This window comes from Corvus kubaryi, unplaced genomic scaffold (assembly GCF_017639235.1).
Source record: "Corvus kubaryi isolate FWS band 111438036 unplaced genomic scaffold, C.kubaryi_AGA036_p1.0 37396, whole genome shotgun sequence".
NCBI classification, from domain to species: domain Eukaryota; kingdom Metazoa; phylum Chordata; class Aves; order Passeriformes; family Corvidae; genus Corvus; species Corvus kubaryi.
Genome location: NW_024581135.1, coordinates 25,990,907 through 26,009,744, shown reverse-complemented (window position 1 = coordinate 26,009,744; position 18,838 = coordinate 25,990,907). Strand labels below are relative to the sequence as shown.

The 18,838-nt window shown below is 34.9% G+C and overlaps 1 protein-coding gene across 7 annotated transcripts in view; it reads right to left on the bottom strand.

Moving 5' to 3' along the window:
- ADAM23 (ADAM metallopeptidase domain 23) overlaps positions 1-18,838 on the bottom strand; it is a 71,108-nt gene that overhangs the window by 29,864 nt on the left and 22,406 nt on the right. For all 7 annotated transcript variants that reach the window (XM_042040659.1, XM_042040657.1, XM_042040663.1 and 4 more), the window contains exons 4-14: positions 18,273-18,336; positions 16,039-16,121; positions 15,281-15,344; positions 12,935-13,007; positions 12,368-12,441; positions 11,436-11,501; positions 8,444-8,515; positions 5,871-6,037; positions 3,847-3,931; positions 2,981-3,071; positions 1,341-1,389 (exon numbers count right to left, since the gene is read on the bottom strand). In XM_042040659.1, coding sequence (XP_041896593.1) covers positions 1,341-1,389; positions 2,981-3,071; positions 3,847-3,931; positions 5,871-6,037; positions 8,444-8,515; positions 11,436-11,501; positions 12,368-12,441; positions 12,935-13,007; positions 15,281-15,344; positions 16,039-16,121; positions 18,273-18,336 — 888 coding nt within the window. The remainder of the gene's footprint in view (positions 1-1,340; positions 1,390-2,980; positions 3,072-3,846; positions 3,932-5,870; positions 6,038-8,443; positions 8,516-11,435; positions 11,502-12,367; positions 12,442-12,934; positions 13,008-15,280; positions 15,345-16,038; positions 16,122-18,272; positions 18,337-18,838) is intronic.

Here is an 18,838-nt window from a genome sequence, read left to right as displayed (position 1 = left end):
AAGAAAAATTTTACAACATTTTGCATTTTTATATTTCTACTTTATGAATGTATAGTATTTGTAGCTCTTAAACTTCTCAATAAGGTAACCCCACATTACAGTAGTTGCTATTCACCCTTTCTGTTGCATGCATAATCCAGGATCCTCTCAGGTTTGTTTGCAGCACCTACAAGATGCTGCAGTAAGAGGTTTCACAGCTTAATACAGACTGGTAGAAGAACAATTTCATCCCATTTTCTTCTGTCATATTTGCTAATCTCATTTCATGTCTCCCTAGTTCTTACACTGGAAGAAAGAGTAATCATTCGTTCATGATGTTAGACTTCTCTCATGTTTCCTCAACTCCATCTTTTTTCCCAGACTACTGAAAATGTACTTTATTAGTAATTTCTCATTCAGAAATTGTCTGATGTATTTATTGGTCATGTTTTGAGATCTGGGAACGAGATCTATTCACACTATTAAAGATTGGGGTAACCGTGCCATAAGGAGGTTCTCCATTCCTTTCCTAACAGTTCACTCCTACTGAGATATTTCCCCACTGAATTATTCCATACAGAGAAACTGTCTTCTAACACTGATGTAGTTAAGAGAAAAGGTTTTAAAGTGCAGCTAATTATTCACTCATTTCATTAGTCAGTCCTTTTTCAGCTTCTGCTTGACCATCCTCTGCTCCTGGCTTTTGTTTACTGTTAACCTTTTCTACAGAATAGGTTTATTCCATAGCCTCTTCTTCTGATACTTCCATCCAAGACCAATACTTTGATTAGTTCACCATGTGAAGGAAGCCAGTATCTATTCTGATCAATGCCTTACCTTGGATTCCAGAAGCATATTTATGGAATGATTTTCTGCTGCATTCATACAGTGGCTAACAATTACAAGTCTACAGGGAAGCCACAAAGTAACTCTACTGGAGAACCAATTTCCAAATATCATATGAAGAAACTCGGCTCCTTGTCTCTTATTTGTAGCTAATTTTCTCCATGATTTTTGCAATCAAGCTTCCAAGGTGAGCAAGATTCTGACAGAAAGTGATTTATAAGACTCAAACTCCTATATTTCAGAAGTTATCCTTTTCCAATCAATTGCTTACAGTATAGAGAGAAGAATCTTTAGCAGTGTGTGAGGGTAGAGGGCAATGAAATTCCTCCCATATAGATGTGCTTCCCCCTCAGACCTCATTGACTATGTAGCTGAGGATTGAGTTCCAACTGTGTCCAGTTTTTCATTTATTAGCACTAAAACACATGGATAAAACCCAATGCCTAAATATTTCTGTCATAACGTAAACTATGAACTCATTCCAGAGCCCTCAATTACTGATATTTATGACATACCCTGTTTCCTCCATGATGCAACCACCCCAGGATTCAGTGCAGTCACACTCTTCTCAGACAAGACCAAAATACAACAGAAAAGGAGAGAAGTTATAAATATGCTTACAATAAATATAAGTACTCACTATAAAAATGGAGCTTGACTAATTATACCAAGATTCGATGGTTGCTTGGCTGTACAGACTCTAGTCCCAAAAAAGAAACCAGCCCACTTGAAGACATACTAATACACTAAATAAATGTGGTACTTTCAGATTACCTTATCTGCAGGTTCTTAAGACTCAACACAGTTTCAGGCAGTATAGAAAGCTAAAAATAGTTGGCAAGGTTCTTCCCTACATGCTCTCAAAACAGGCAGCACAAGGCTGTGTGCAGTACACATAATATTGATGATTTTAAATGTTCACATTTCCTCCTCCCTAAAAATACAGAATACCCTGAAAGAGGATTGTTATTGGACAGGCCAGGCTTTTTCCATTTGGCATAAAATTATTAACAGTAATATGTGAATCAGCCGATCAAACATTCATTCAAAAAGTAGTTGAATGAAAATGGATTTACAGTTTACTTACAGCTATAGCATGTAAGTCAACAGTGACCAAATTCATAACATAAAAACAAAAGATCAGTACCTTATGGTTGGTAAAACAGATGCTGCACACTGCCCATAAAAATTATCTACCAAAGATAGATGTACTGTAGTAACTACTGGAAATCCAGAGTTTCTCCATGGAAAATGTTCACAGATTATTTATATGGTTATTTCTACTCTCTCCAGGTCTTTCATTAATCTTTCTCTATAAAAGGGCACCCAAATAAGGGCATTAAGCTATCATATCAAAAACCTTAATCTTTCAGTTAAAAAATATTCTGTTTTTCAAATTGTATGAATTCTGTTTTACCTGTAATCAAAAAACAATTATGTAGAAAATATTTTCACAATTTGCTAGTTAACACAGTCCAAAAATAGTGCTTTACAAAACAATATTCCTATGTATGGTTTCCTAATTCACAGATTTTTGAAGTGATTCCACAATAAAGTCAACATTATCATTCACATTTTTAAAGAGGAAACAAAGAGAAAAGGTAGCCAAACTGCTTACAAAATGCGAGTGAAAAATCAAACAATTTTCTTGAGCCTTGAAAAGGGCTTTGCAGCAGCTTTTGTACCAACATTCCACATGTGTTAAGGACACACAAATCTGGTCTGGCTGTGAAGCAGCAAGGTAACAAGTTGAGCAAATGTCACACTGAACTAGGTTACAACTCTTTACCATTTCTTCACTTGTACATCAGGTATTTTTGCATTTTAAGAAGTCAGCAATTGTTCTATTGGATTTACAGATTTCATTATGATAGAAAAGGAGTTCTAAATTAAATTAATGGTGTTTTCACCAATATACCTTTGAATATTGGTTATGAATCCAACCTCTCAACACAGAACATCACTGAGGTTATTGCAAAATGCTGCTGAACTGGCGGCTCTTGTTTTGGTGAAGCTGAAATTTTACTACATATATTTCCAAAAGCAGCAATTCTTGTTCTACAGTTACAGCAATTTTGGCATTTCTTTCAAACACAATAAAGGAAGTGCTTATGTATTTAGCTAAGGAAGATAAAAGAAGACTCCATGTACATACTCGGTTTCCTGGCAGCTGGCTCCCATTGTATTCCAAGATTCTGAGCAAGACTTTGTGCTAGTTCCTGTGCCATGGGCAAAGGGAGTCCATACTGCATTCCAAGAGGAGCACAATTATAAAAAAACCAAAAACCCTTTAGTTATTGCAATGAACATTACACTGGCTCATTCTGGCTTATCACATACCTACTACTTCAATAATTCAATGCAGTCAGTCACAATTCTATGTGCATATAAGGAAAATTAACTCAATAAAGTACATAACAGATAAAATATTCCTCTCCTAATCTCAGGTAATCTCTCCCCACTGGTTAATCTAAAGAAAGAAGTCTATTTGATATATACATAATACAGTTCCGTAATAGTAGGGATTTAACCCATGTAAAAACAGGAGAATTTCATTATCAATTTAACACTGCACTGAGGAAAAAAAATAACAATAGTAAAAAATTCAATACACAGGGACAATTTGTTTTCTAATTTCAATGTTAAAAAAACTTCAGGAAGAATTACATGTCACTGGTACCTCAGAAGATCAAGTGTCTTACAGTGATAAGACAAAAAGATATTCACTGTGTTTCACATATTCCTGTCTGAGATTTTTGGGTCTAAATTTATGTCAAATATCATAAAAGCCAATTTAAGTTCTTTTTAAGAGAATAATGCAGACAGGAGAGAAATGCTTTCTAAAAAGACGAGCACTCTGAGCAGTAGTTTGATGATGATCAAGCAGGCTGGCTGTGAGAATCCTAACTTTTTAATATTTAAGTTATCTTTAAAGCCCTGAATACTGAAACATATAAACTGTTGAGATTATAATGTAGAGATTCTACTTTACTTCACTTTAGTAATGAAAAAAAAAATTACCTCATTCACTCCTACTCCTCTGGCCACAGAGCAAACCCCTCCAAAGTAACTTAAGCTGCTCCTTTTGTAATGAAATGTCACATTCCTTACAAACAAATAAAAATGAAGAAAATATAACACATTGACATTGGGCACCAAGAGCTTATTGAAAGACCACACCCTCACACATGCCATGATAGATTGCATGTACATTCATCTACTTCTAGCATAAAAAGCAACTGCAAGTTTACAAACAGAACGCCAACACTGAAAGAGGTGATTATATATATATAAGCTTTGACAAAGACTATTTTTCTCTTGTAGAACCAGAATCAGTCTTAATCCACCAACAAACCAAGCACAGAAAGCTTGAGTGCCAGACTCCTAAGACAACAGTGATAACATTCCTTTTAAAAGTTACCAATATATTCCAATTTTTGATCTGTCAGGAAGGAATTCCGTTCTGAAATGTATCAGTATTGAGAACTTTTTAAACTATGATCTTAATCCAAACCAATTTAAGTTCTAGTTTCAACTCCAAATGAAAAGACTGAGAAGTATACCTAAAGGGAAAGTAATTTAATATTGCACTTTAACCCTGCCTCCTTTCTTTTATTTGTTAATAAGCCCCAAATAATTTAGTTAAGTAATGTAATCTGGAAGATCTAAATTATTCAATAAAACGCCTATAAATTACTATGAATTACTAAAATTACTATTTTAACTCCAGAGTCATAATAATAAACCTACACAGCCTACAAACAACCTACAGTGACCCTGCATGGTGTACGAATGACCTAACCTTTGAAAATTAATGGAGTCTTTTTTAAATGACAGGATACTCCATACAGGTATGTACTTATTTTTCAGAACATTCTAACACCCATCAGAACTTTCAGACTGCAGCTTAATTAAACACATACAGCCAGAGGCTTTACAACAGACAGGACTGCAGTAAGGGCTGAGCTTGACAGGCACTTCTGGAAATGGTCTAGTTCATCCCCCCAGCTGCAAGGAGGCTCAGCTGGAGCACACCATGTTCCGTTGGCTTTGGAAAATCTCCAAGCATGGGCACTCCATAGCCTCTCTGTGCAGCAGAGAGTTTCAGCATCTGACCACCTTCACAGTGAAAGGTTTTTTTTCCCCCCCATGTTTAAATGGAATTTCCTGTATTTCAGGTTGGATTTGATACCTTTCACCATGGCAAACTCTTCAGCAGGTGACACAAAACATGCATTGAAGTCACTAAGAGTGCATGTCAGCAGCATTTCGCCTGTATTATGAAGAACACAATCAGCATTGTATTGCAATGCCTGTAGTAAGGAAATCTGGAGGAAATTCTTCAACCCTTGTTTTTATCTTCTTCTGCAGAAGATGAACTACAGGAGAATCCCATGGAAGACACTAGTTACTCCATCCTCACAGTATGTCATGCTGCTGGGAGATGGCTTAAGATCTTCATGCTGCACAGGGGAACATATTTCCTCCTCTTTGCTTACAATGCCATGAAGTAAAATAATACTTGCTCAAGGCTGAAATCATGCCTAATGATGCAAGTGGAATTTCCCCTCAAAATGCATTGTGTCTCAGAACAATTCATTACAGCTCTAAAGGAGAAGCCCTCTCATTAACAAATCATCACTGCGGCTACATGTGCGAATAAATATACTAACTGGAACACTCTTGTGGCAACACATAATCCTGTCAGCTCTGCCCTCTCCTGATCGTAACTGGAAAAGCAGTACCTTAAACACCTGATTGGCAAAGCTAAGTGTCCTCAAGGGCTCATCAAAAGCCACTTCAAATGTGACACTGTCTCCAGGTTGCAAAGACATTCAAATATCATTATAGATACGTATATCAACATGAGTACGGTATATACTACACCTATTAAAAACAGGTGTTAAATATGGATTAAGCTTCCTAAGGAAGGCAGAGGTCGATTGATATACAGAATACTAAGCAAAAAAGTACGAAAGAAGAGACAAGTAGACAAAAGCAGTAGACAGGAAGTAACATTCTAAGCCATTGCAAAGGGTACATACGAGAGCAGGTGCACAGCATCAGCGTGCTGCTTGATGTAGTGCTGCCGGTACTTGGAGAAGTCGTGGAGCATCTGCAGAGGGTCAGGGTGAATATTAATGCGATCTCTGTCTGTCCAAGTTTCCACAGCAACGAGAACCACCCTGGTGTTCAGCTGTTCCTTGTATATCTGAGGGCAGAGACAGGACAGGCACAGGAGTAGAACACTGGGTCAGACATGCACAGTTAGCCAGTAAGAGTAAAGCGGAAGGACAAGAGGGGTAAAGCAGGAGGAAAACATGGGGAAACAGTTAGCTGGTAATGCCTTGCATTTCCTAAAAGCTAATATTCTGATCAACTTAAATTTTATGTTTTAGAAGGAAACAAACAACCCTTGCTGCTCTTTTTTTTTTGAGCCACTCCATTTTCTTTAAAATTCTCATGGCAAATAATTTTGCCACTGAGTTTTGCAGAAAACCTGTAGAAAAACCAGCAAAGAAGAAATGTAAAGGTACACTGGGTGATCTCAAAGAAAAAGAAAAGACCGATCTCAAAAAGTAACTGAAGGCAATTTTTAAGTTGAGATTAAATAACTTCTCCGTTTTCCAATAAATCCAAAATTTAATTAATGCTTGATTTCCACTTATATAGTATGATCACTTAATTCTCATATTGCTTGAGTGGAATTAAGTAAAAATACTGATTTCCCTATAAATTTTAATGTTACTGTAGCAACAGACAAGGAAACAACAATCAGGCCTCAATAATAACAAAACAGTTTTAAAATATGCATTTTAACATTGTGCATGATACTTGATTCTGACATAAAACTGCTGCTGTCTTTAGGTTCAGTTAAAAAAATATCAAAGTTTATTAACTAAGGTCATGCAGAACTTGCAGATCTATAAAAGATGCATTCCTTATTCACCCTGACCAGAAACCCAGTTTTGTATCAGGGCAGCATCATCCTTATTAAAAAGTCAATGTATAATATTCAGCTTAGAAAAAAAAAGACAAATACAAAAACGAGAGATAGCAACCAGCTAAGCTCAGTTTTGTCCAAGACCCTTGAAGGAAAAGAGTATTAGCATGCTTCAATCTGAGGGAGACAAGCTGAGAACATACACAGAAAATGGTTTACAACATGAGAAAAACCAGTAAAATTAAACCACCTGAAATAACATAGGGGTGGGTCAATAAAGACTTCTGTTTGCTGAGAGGAAAACTGTAATTCCTGAAGCAAACAGCAACAAAAGAATGGAAGAGGAGGCAGAGAACCTGAAGGCCTCTGAAAGCCAATATCCTTTCCCCAACAATAAATCAGTAAGAAATACAGCCCACACCCTATGGACACAAGGGAATAACAAAGAAGAAAGTTCTGCTCCTTTTCACGCTTTATTTAAAGAAAAAGCCATTTATATGTCCTTTTGTAAGATCTCTGTGAGGGGAATGAATTCTACACAAGAATGAAGCTCCATGTTTCTGCATACACACAGATAAAAATGGAAAAAATAGATATAATAGGGAAAGAAAAGACAGATGAAATAACTTCTGTTAAAACGCAGAAGAAAGACAAAGAAATAATGATCAGGTGAGAAAAAAAAAGATGCTACCTTCTCTTTGGAAATGTGCAACATAAATTGCAGGAATACTACAATTATTTACATTTTTATCTGCTCTAGTAACTTTTCTTTAGGCTACTGGCACATTCAGATCATTACAGAAAAATATTCCAAAAGACTTCTAGTATTTTATGTATTATAAATATATTCACCTAAATTTTCAATATACATCCAGTACACTTCCTATGTAAGAGCAAGTACTGCATTGTTTCCTCTGAGCCAAACAAACTGTTGACAATGTTTTGCACTGAATCATATCACACAGTTCCACAGGTATCAATAATGTCACATGGAAAAGGGACTCAGAGTCAGCATTTGGTAGCCTTTGTATTCATCACTACTAGAGAATCTATCCTGTTTTCACTACAGACAGAGCTCTGAAATGTGTGATCATTATATGTGCACCAAAAAGAGGAAAAAAAAACCAAATTAATTTTACCACAAATATTACTTTTAGTTTATATGCTGTTCATATTACAAAATTGTTCTAAATTTAGTCACAGATACCATTCTTGTATCTGTGTCACTTCCACCCATTTATAATGTACCACAATGGCATTTTGTTTGTTTTTAAGCTATAAATAAAGATTTATGAAGGAGAATTTTTTATTCACACTCACTTTTTCTCACAACAGATATACGTATCCTTTGTGACCTATGCTTGGAGTTTCAATCACTTGTGGTTAGATTTGTTTCACAAATCTAAATTTGATTAAATCTCATTCTTAATTGGTGACAGATACTGAAATCACCCCTGCCAAGGGCAAACTCTGACAGTTGCAAGCTTTAAGAAAAATGCCACAGATAATCTGGTAGTTACTTATACATTCACCCCAGGCTATTCTTCTGCAGAGGAACTAGAAATGCACTTTAAAGTGTAATTGAAATTTGGGTTCTGAAAATGATAACATTTTTAATACAGTGCTAAAGTAAAAGTCAGTGAATCAGTTTTCAGAAGAAACATTGATACTTACAGCATCTACAAGGTTTACCACAGACTTCGCAAAATTGTTTGTGTATGCAGTTGAAGAACGGTGCCTTTTGAACTAAAAGAAGAGAAAGTAGAACACAGTGAGAACTTAAATATTTATTACTAATTCTTTATTTTTACAGCATGAAAAGGAAATTAATATTTTAAGAAAGTAATGGAAAAACTAAAAAAACTTTTCAGATCACAGCCTATATCTCATATTCAAAAACCCCTGGAAGATAAAGGAAGCCATGTATGATAGGCAGCCTTTCCCATCCGTAAAAGGAGCATTTAACCACAAGAAATACTTTGTTTAGAATCAGACTTCAAATGTTTGAGACAAAATTACAGGTAAACATGAACATAAACATGAGCTCAAAATTGAGAGGATGCTGTACCCATTAAAACTGCCTAACCTGATGAGTTACATATCTGACTGTAGTAGCCACATTCCGTCACTTTAATTATAAGACATGAAGATGAAGCATTTACCACTTGTCCTGTGCACAGCTCTTTGCAAAGGTATCCTTTTCTGCAACAGCACAATACTTTTGTGACATGTAGCAGTAGTTATAGCAAAAGACAAAATGGAAGAGGGAGTGCATGGTAAAAGTAAATACGTGTTTGAACGTGAAAAGAGTTAAGCTGAGTATCTTAAATTCTAACTTCAATTTTTTTCTATTTTTATAGACTTACATGAGCTGTATTACAAGTTTTGCTTCATAATATATGTGCACGTCATTACAATGTTTTCATGTCTTTCCTCATCCTGCCTCACAAGCCCCTTCTGTTCCAAGTCAAATTTTTTAAAGATGCAGCTATGGTACCTGAACATGAATCCATATGACTTTCAAGAAACTGTAAAATTATCAACCAAGATTACATTACACAGTATGATTTACATATAGGAAAAATAGGTCTTCAAAATTTCACAGAAAATGAACGTGAAATTACTTAGAACAGGGAAAAAAAGCCTTTATCAAAAAACTCTTACTAATTTCAACTACTTGTTAAAAGCAACAAGTCTCATTGCCTCAGTGTTCCATGGAAGTGTCAGCTATTCTATGAAATACTGTACTTAAAAAGAGGCTTTGGAACAAGAGGGCCTGACTCTTCTCTGAGCAACTGAGCAGCTGCTCTCAGGTATGGTGCTAGTAGGTGCCTAGGATGTACACTGTACATTATACCACAAGACTGCTCCCCAGAGAACAATATGACAGTGGGGAAGGGGGAAAGGGTGGCTTTGGCTTTTTGTTTTGAGCCAATCCCAAACCTTTCCAGAAGTGGGAAGGTAAAATAATGTGCTTTGGAAAATGTTCTTGGTTTTCAATAAAGTATTAAAATGCTAATATCAATAACAATACACCACATAATGTGGTTAAATACAGATCCTAAAAGAAATTAATCTAAACCAGTAGAAAGTGCAACAGCCTAATTAAATGTTGAGATATCTTTATTGCTAGAGGAAAGGAGATGTTGTGAAAATACACAGTATTAACTATTTAACACAACGATCAATGAGGTTTAAGGTACTTCTTCCAACAAAGACCTTTGCTGCAGGGGAAACCTGCCCTCTCCTGGTAAGCAGAAAACCTTGAAAGTACATTAAGTGAGCTCCTGGACTGGCAGGCCGAGACCCCTAACTGTGAACACTTCCCTAAGTATATCTGCTTTATTCTTTGAAAAGAATTATTATCTGTTTCTAAGTTACTGATAACTATGAAGCAAAAAATCTTGTGCTCTGAAGCTCTAACAAATTAAGCGTGAGAGGAGACAACAGTTAGTGTCTGTAACAGGTGTAGTGAACACCTTTAAGCACATCAGTAATACAAGAGGCCAGGGGAAAGAGACAGACATAGGAATATTTTCTCTTCATAAGGAACACCAACCATAGACATCAAACAAGACAACAAAATGGCCATAACTTCAGTTACTGTGTTAAACAACTAACACCTGTACACTCTTAGTGTAGTTTCCTACCAGGTGGCTTTGCAAATGAAAACAGCTCAAGAAATTTCTGTCCTACATTTTCCACCCATTCAAATTCCCTCCACAGCGCTAAATTAACACAGGTAAAATACAGGTTATTTTTGCCCAGACTACTTCTATGATTTATTATACAGATGAGGGAGGGGTACATTATCTGTCTATGCAGCAATGGAGCAAGTATGAATTACTGCACCCTGTTCTGATATGTTCTATATCTTGCTCTTCAATATCATCCTTCAGTGCTCACCAAAGAGCCCACAACCCCATAAAGCACTGGGAAACTTGCAGCAGGGTGAGAGATGAAAAACCTCTTTACTGGCAAATAAAGTAAGTGAAAACCTATTGTATCAGCAGACTTCAATTTAAAAAAAAAAAAAAAAAGAGTCTTGCTTACAACAAATGTCACTTAGTCTGACTTTTTCCAGTCATTCCTCAAGACAAAAAGGGGAAAGAATTGGGCTTTCCTCCCCCCACCCATTCTGGGGGTTTTTTTAATGACAAACACTTTTTGAATCAAACAAACAACTTACCTTGCACTTCATTATGAATCCTGTTTATAAGTATGGAATAGTCAGGAAGAACAATCAGAGTTTTGTCTACATGTTTTGCTGCATTAAAATTTAAATCAGTAAAATGAAACTCAAAGTTAAATTCTGATTTCTTTCCATATAACTTCAAAGATAGGATGTAATTTTAGAACATTTTGTGTGTTTGTTCTGGACATAAATGTTTTGTTGCTTTACTTGGTTGGTTATGGGCATAATAATTTATCCATATGATACCAAAGTGTTCCAGATTCATTTTGAATATATAATTGCCACAGAAAATCTTAGGTAACATTAAGCTTCATTAGGTATTATGGCCTACAGTGTGTCTTACAGTACAAATGTTAATAGCTGCTGATAAACTAAATCCTGGGCCCAAAAATAGCTGATGCAGCACAGCGCTGTACATCAGCCTACAAATTGTCACCAAAACGAAGATCACCACTGAATTGCTATACTTACCATTTTATGGTCATTGACTATCATGAGCTCCAGATATTTCATCTCTTCAAAGACACCACGAGATAACTGAGGAATTAAAGAAATGCTTTGAGAAATTAGGAAGATGTAGTAATTTTCAAAAATAACTGCGGCTGATTTTTAGTATAGATACATATTAAAAAGATATTGTGTAAGGTATGTAAACTGGTAAACTGGGTGAGAAATGCAAGTAGGGTAAAGAATCACAGCCCCAGTAACTTAGGCTGAAAATCTGAGGCACATCATCAAGAATGTTCAGGTTCTACTCTTTTTGGTTCAGTGCAGACAGCCCTACTGCTTCCCTCCTCCTTTCGTTATGTACTATTCACCACAGATTTAATGAGAAAGGAAGTTACTAAAAATATATACACCCTCAAAAATATGGTGTAGCTTGTGCAACTCAGTGAAGAAATACAGATTAATCTTCTTTAACTCAATTATTCCCCTAACTCATACATATGCATGTGAAGATCATGAGGACTGCCCACTTACGTTCTCGCAAGAACCCAGTTCTGGGTGTCCTCATTCGGATTTTTGATTTAATCATGCTACTTAATGAGCCAAGTGACAATAAGGTCAGATATCTACAAAGTAGCAAGAGTTCATTCAAAATTATTCTTTATTCTCAAGCAGACAAAAACCTTAAAATTCTAAAATAATTTTCACTACTAAATTTTGATTTAATTGATGCATATCATTGCTGTCACTTTAGAAAGTTTATCAACTTTCTTCTAAATATTCTATTTTTGAAGAAAAATATTGTTTTCTCATTTGATAATTATATTATGTGACAATATTAAGCTTCTAAAAATACTTGTTTCCTAAAGCCTACGTTCTCTTGACATTAAAAAATACAGAAATTAGTGAGTTTGGGTTTATAAAGGGTCTTAACTCAGGGTCATACTTCTACTTACTGCTCTCTTTCTTCTCCGTCTCCTCAGCCACTGCAGTTCAGACAGAAAGGGCCATTCAGAACTAGAGTCAGTCTCTGTAAAAATTACAATTTAAGAATTTCATGGCATTATTTTAAACTACGTATGTACACTGTCCAAACCAAAAGTAGATTAAGATCACCAAAATCCGAACCACCCTCACTATTCAAAAGCTCATTTTTTAAAGTACATAAAATATATCAAAACTCAAGTAATTCAGAAATCTTAAAGCATGCAAGGAGAGGTAACCTGGGCTTAGAATATACATTTTCTTCCTTCTCATTGCCTCAATAACATTAATATCACTGATTAATTAGTGATTTTCAGAGGAAAGCTAAATAGAGGTCAGTGGATGAAAATCTTACAGCTGCTCTTTGAAAAATCTAAATTCCATCGCAATAATTGTGAAAAAAGTCAGGTTAGTATGTATTTTTCAAGATTTTCTAAATAATCAGCAATTTCATAAACACTGCTAGCCTAATATTCAAATTTTCCAAGTTATATATGCAATTATTTTCAATATTTAAAAACTCATAAGCAAAAACATACCAAGGTCCTGCAACTGCTTGGAGGCTTGTGTTCCATAAGTTCTTTGGATGATATGTGGCCTGCTTTTACTTTCCTGACAAGAAAAATAAGTGGCATTTTCTTCTAATTAATAATATTAAGTGAAAAAATGGCACTTCTTTCAGTATTTATAGTTTTTTATTATTTTTTGTATAAAACAGGCAACCATAGTACCAATTTGGGACAGTACTAATTTGAAGCAATCTATTTGCAGTCCTGAGCAAATCATAGAGCCTCTCTGCTTCAGCAAATTGACCAGTCTACAAAACATAAGTGTCACAGATGTCTTTGAGATTACCTTAAAAAAGTCCTTTAAAAGCATTAGAGAACACAGATAATTTATTCCAATAAATCAAATTAGAAAGTCTATATCTGGTTGAAATCTTCCTCCCACAGATGAAAAGCAACTATTACTATTTATGAAAAAAATCCTATCTAATTACAGCAAGTTGCAAGAAACCAATCAATATACTATACTTAAGATGATTATTTCACCCTGTTTTATTGGTGTACTCCACACTTAAAAAGGACAAGATTTTTAATGCATATTTTCTTTAAAAGTCTGACACACCCCAAATTATCACATTTGAGTACCTACTCTAGAAAACAACTCCTTTCTCCCGTAACACCTCCTCTGCAGAGTCTGCCAAAACAAGCGACTCTTTTCAAAGGGTAGGATTCTACTGTTCTGTAACTTCCATAACAAATACATAGCACACTGAAGGACAATACTGCATATATTTGCTGGATTTTTGGGGGGAAGGAGAGGATGTTTTATATCGTATCTACTATAGTTAAGATTAATCAAGCTGAATAAAGTACATGCTGAAGGCTGTGTTCAAGATATTTATCTCACATACTGCAATCAAAAAATGAGCCCCCAAAAGCTCTCTGTAGCTGTATTATTTTCAGTAGTTTTGAGAAAATTAGGCATCTCATCTGTTTTCTTATCATTTAGAGTTCAACTTGAAACCTTGAGTTGGCAAATGGTATCTTACTTTTATAACCAGAACTTTTGCTCTACTTACAATTTTTACTGAAATACCACTCAGAGAGACATCCTGGTTTCATTTGTTCACCCAAGCAAGAAAACAGTTTAGTCAAATTTTCTTGTTCTGACTATATGGATGTCCTTGTATAAATTCATGAATTTACTGAGTCTGTGTTGTCAGTTTTTAGAATTACAACCTTTATGAACATGTGCTACATCAAACACAGACGCACAGCACGTACTGTTGTTCCTGGAGGGACTTGATTCTTTTGGATGTAATATTTTGCCATGCCTCTGGAGTTTCATTTATAGTCCAAAAACTGACTGTCCAAATGATACCAAGTTCTCTGAATGTTGATCCATTTTCTTTGACAGTATCAGCCAATGATTTTGCAGATCTTTATTCAGACTCTAATTTCAGCTTTACAGTCACTAAAACATATTGGTTCTGCAGCATTAATTATTTGCCACATACTGTGCGTATACTGTCATATACATACTAGAGCGAGACAAGCTTGACAACTGTGGCACAGCATCTGCAATATATCCTACAGACCAAGCAGGACACAAACCTTAAGAATTCTCTGTCTCAATGTTGCAAAATCATTTCACTGAAAATCACTCAAATATTTGAATCATTCCGAAGTTAAAAATATACCTAGTTTTACTACTGTCTGTGAAATTGTGTCAGCTGTATCAACAGCTGAAGTTTTAGAAATGGTTGCACACATGAAACACAAAAATAATAATAGCAAAATACTTGCATAAATGCAGTCCTACATGCTGATCCAGCATAATCTTCTATCTGAATACGCTGGATCACAATCATTTAGGCTATACAACAACCACTGACTTAAGACATACAAAGTGTAAGATACCCAGATGTAATTATCTACTTAATTAAACATTTTGTAGAATCATGGCAGGCCAAGAGCAATCTGATGCAACTATTTAGACAGGAATGTATAAATGAGTTCCAGAGATCCCTTAAATGAATTTATAAACACTTTAGTTCAAGTACTAGAGCAAATGGATAAATGCTTTTTGACAGTCCATTACCATGTGTTATGGAAACAGTTTTATTTGTCTACTCCCAGCATCTAAATGATCAACAGCAAGCAGGAAACAAAAGATTAAAGAAAAGCAGAGAAAAATTGTAGGTAAATCATAATTACACATTTGCTACCTTAAACAAATTCAAATTAAGTGTTTTAAAATACTTTTCATTTCCATGTGAAAGCATGAGACATATCATTCATTGATTTATTCTAATACTTTTATTTGCTATTCCTTGAGTGCTCTTCCAAACCAAATAAATTAGACAAAAATAAACTTACTGCCGTGTGGGTCAGATCCATCGGTTCTATCAAGTACAAATAAGTACTATCTTCAAACATGCCACTAGAACATGGAGAAAAAGAAGTGATATTTAGGATTACAAGGCAATCCGTTTGACTCCAGGATTTGAATTTTGGTAAGACAAAACCAAACTAAGGGCTGAAAAACTGATCAATATTTAATATATATTCATTACTACCACATGTAGCTAAAGCCAAGATTGAGGGATTTTTAAGATATCTGGCACATTTTAATGGACTAACAGTAAATGTAATGGCAATGCAATGATGAAGTACCAAAAAAGATTTGACCTTGGAAAAAGGAAGATCTAAGACACACCCTGAGCAGGCAAAATACAATCAACAGCTGAGTTGCACTTAGCAGTAACTAATGCTAATTTCTTGTATTTTTTTCCTTGTACAATCTAACAAGAAGATCCATTTTTCTATAACAGAATCATACATGAATACTGAGCATGCTGAAATATAATTCTTGTTTATCCTTTACCATAATAAGTCATCTGGGGAAATATTTACTTGCACTTACTAAATTCAAACGTTTGTGAGACAGAATCAAAACATGATTTCCAATGATACTAAGAAAAATTGCTAGCAGTTTGGCACAGCTGGTACTGACATTTCAAAACATCAAGAAATCTTTGAGCCTGTAGTGTTTCAGTTCCTCCCATATTAAGAGACAATATTCAAGAATAACAATTAGTTGTAGCCTTGTTTAAAAAATGAGAACATGTACTTACTGAAGTCCATTACAAGTTGAAAGAGCAACTTTGGAATCCTTGACACCTCTGATATTTCCATGGTAGTAACAGTGCTCTCCCCCCTAATAATTTTTAAAAACAAACAATCACACACACAAAATTATCCTGATTTAATGTCTGTTGCTTAAAACCAATGCAAAAAAAAAAATCTAACAGTAACAATACACATTTACCTCATTTAAGTAGTTTTCTTTATTGTCTATCAGCAAGAAGCTCAGCTAAACTAAAAAGTATTCTCAAAAAATGTTATTAAAAACCCTGAAGTGGGGTTGTTTCTCACCCATTGTTTGAAAAACCTACCATTCATCATAAAAACATTTTTAGTTCTTGTGTCATGTCATTTGAACTCCAACATGCATATTGAACCCATTCTTTATGCAATTATTATAACTCAAGAAGATACAAAAAATGTAAATGCTTTTTATCTATGACAGCATTATTTCCATTTTGCATCTTATTTAATGAGTTATTCAGGTTCTGATTTAAATTTCTTACAGGTTATTGGGTATAATTAAATCAAAGTACTACACAGAAAGCAATCACTATGTGTTTACCCTTCCATCAGTGAGAATGCATAAAACATGTTTTTTAACAGCTAAACTTGATTCTCTTTCTCACACAAAACTTTTCAATGTTTTTTTTCTTTAAAGATGATCATCTGAGTAAAGAAATTGCTGTTTGTTCTTCAGTCATCTTTGTAATTAACTACCTCTTTCTAGAGAATACAGTACTTTTCATTGCGATCTCACTTCTTTAGATCCACATCAGGAAACAAAACAACCTTAGGCCTAAAAAGTTCTATAAGACACTGCAAAAGACCCGGATATAGTCCTTATTTGACCTCCTACACAAATTATGTGGGGATTTGGGGGTTTTTTTATTATCTATAATGAAGCTTTTTACAGATTAACGTGACCTCAGGAGCTCCATTATTGCTTCTAAATAAAACAATTCAGAAAACATCCCCTAGGAAGTTTGGATCAAGTTACTGCAGCATGCAAAGGTAGCCCATTTGCTGAGTCTGAAGTTCTAATATAATTTTCCAGTCAGATTCATGATTCAGCAACCGCAGTGCTCAATGCTAGTGCTGCAGCTGACAATTGCATGAGCTTGTCTAAATGCCAGAGGGAATTGTTTTCTTGCATCATTTACCATTTTTGCCTATTCTGCAGAATACTGAGTCTTAATGAAACAACTTCCTTTGTATGTAACATGAAACTATTTTTCTTCTTCAGTGGAAGAAAACAAAACAGCATATTTCAGTAATTACATTGCAATGTAATTGTTTAATTCTGGCCTAATCTGCCATGTATTATTTTATTTGAGATTCTCTATAGCAAGGGCAAAACAATAAACCAGATATCCGATACTTGGACAAACAACAGTCCAGAGTTTCTGAAGACATGAGTATGACTGGAATGCTCTCTTGCCTCCACTCTAAATACAGATATAATTCACACGTACTAAGTTTTCAAGAAATATTTTGGCATTTCTACCAAATATGAAAAAAGTAATTCCCTGAAATTGTGGTTTATAACCTTCCTAGGAACCTTCCAGTCCTCATTTTGCTACCACAAACAAACAAAAAGACTGATCTTGTTCCTTTATAGCTGAACTACCTTGCAGAACTTCAATCTGGCTTTGGATCAATAGTCTATGGCACTGAAATCAATTTGGGAGCTAGTCTGACAAACAAAAATAATGGGATGTCTAGCAATATGCTGATTTTGTAGTAACTCCAGAGGTTAAAGTTTCAGTTAAATCTTTCATTTTCTGTGTCACTGTATAATTATTGCAAAAAAAAGTCACTGCAAGATTATTAGGTTAGTTTAAATGTCTTACATTACCATTACTTTTTCTCCTTGCACTTTGTGCTAAGGACACATAAATAATTAATTAAGACTAATCTGATGGTGACTTCAACCCCTCCACCTCCTGTATTTTACAAGATGTAATTGTTCTGGCAGTAATGGATCACCTTCACAACTACCACCTACAAATGCCTACTCCTCACTCCAAAACACAGCTTCCCTTTTTTGTACAATTCCTCTTGTATTACTGAGATATCTGTACAAGATGAGATCACAGTTACTGTCTATGTGTGGAAAAACACTTCTGATGTTTTTAAGTCATGCAAAACATTTTTTTCTCTTTTCTATTTTCACATTTTATTGGCATTGTTCCCCCAGAAAGACAATTTAAGAACACGATACCTTAGAAAATTTTGGTTTTCCACCTTCATAGTGAATCTCCACATAATTGGAAGATAACAAGTCACTGTTAAAGAAAGGATAAATAAAGATGAGAAAAATCTGAGTACTCTCTCTACTGTTATGGGTAGGTTTGGTGGTTTTTGTTAGCATTTTCAAACTATTTTTATTTTCCTTGTACATTAGTTTAAAAAAAATCAAGCAGTTTGTGTTCAGTAAATGGTTTGATGGTACACCAGCAGTCAAAGTGGGGTACAGAAGGGGAAATTTCATTCTGCAATCTAATCCCTTGTATTTTAGCTCTACAAATAGATTACCAGCCTTCTAAATATGCAAAAAAAAAAAAAACCAAACAAAACCCCATGGTTTTAGAACTTTGCTTGCTGTCAGTAAATGTATGTTTAGTTCAGAGCCATTTTCAAATAAGTTTTACATTTCATCTAAAAGTGTAAATATGTAAGGCTGAACAAATAAATACACCATTGTTATGAAGACAAGAATGTATAAACACTTTCACAAACTACAAATACTCAATTTTTTTTTCCAAAAACAGTAATGTGCCTTAAAAG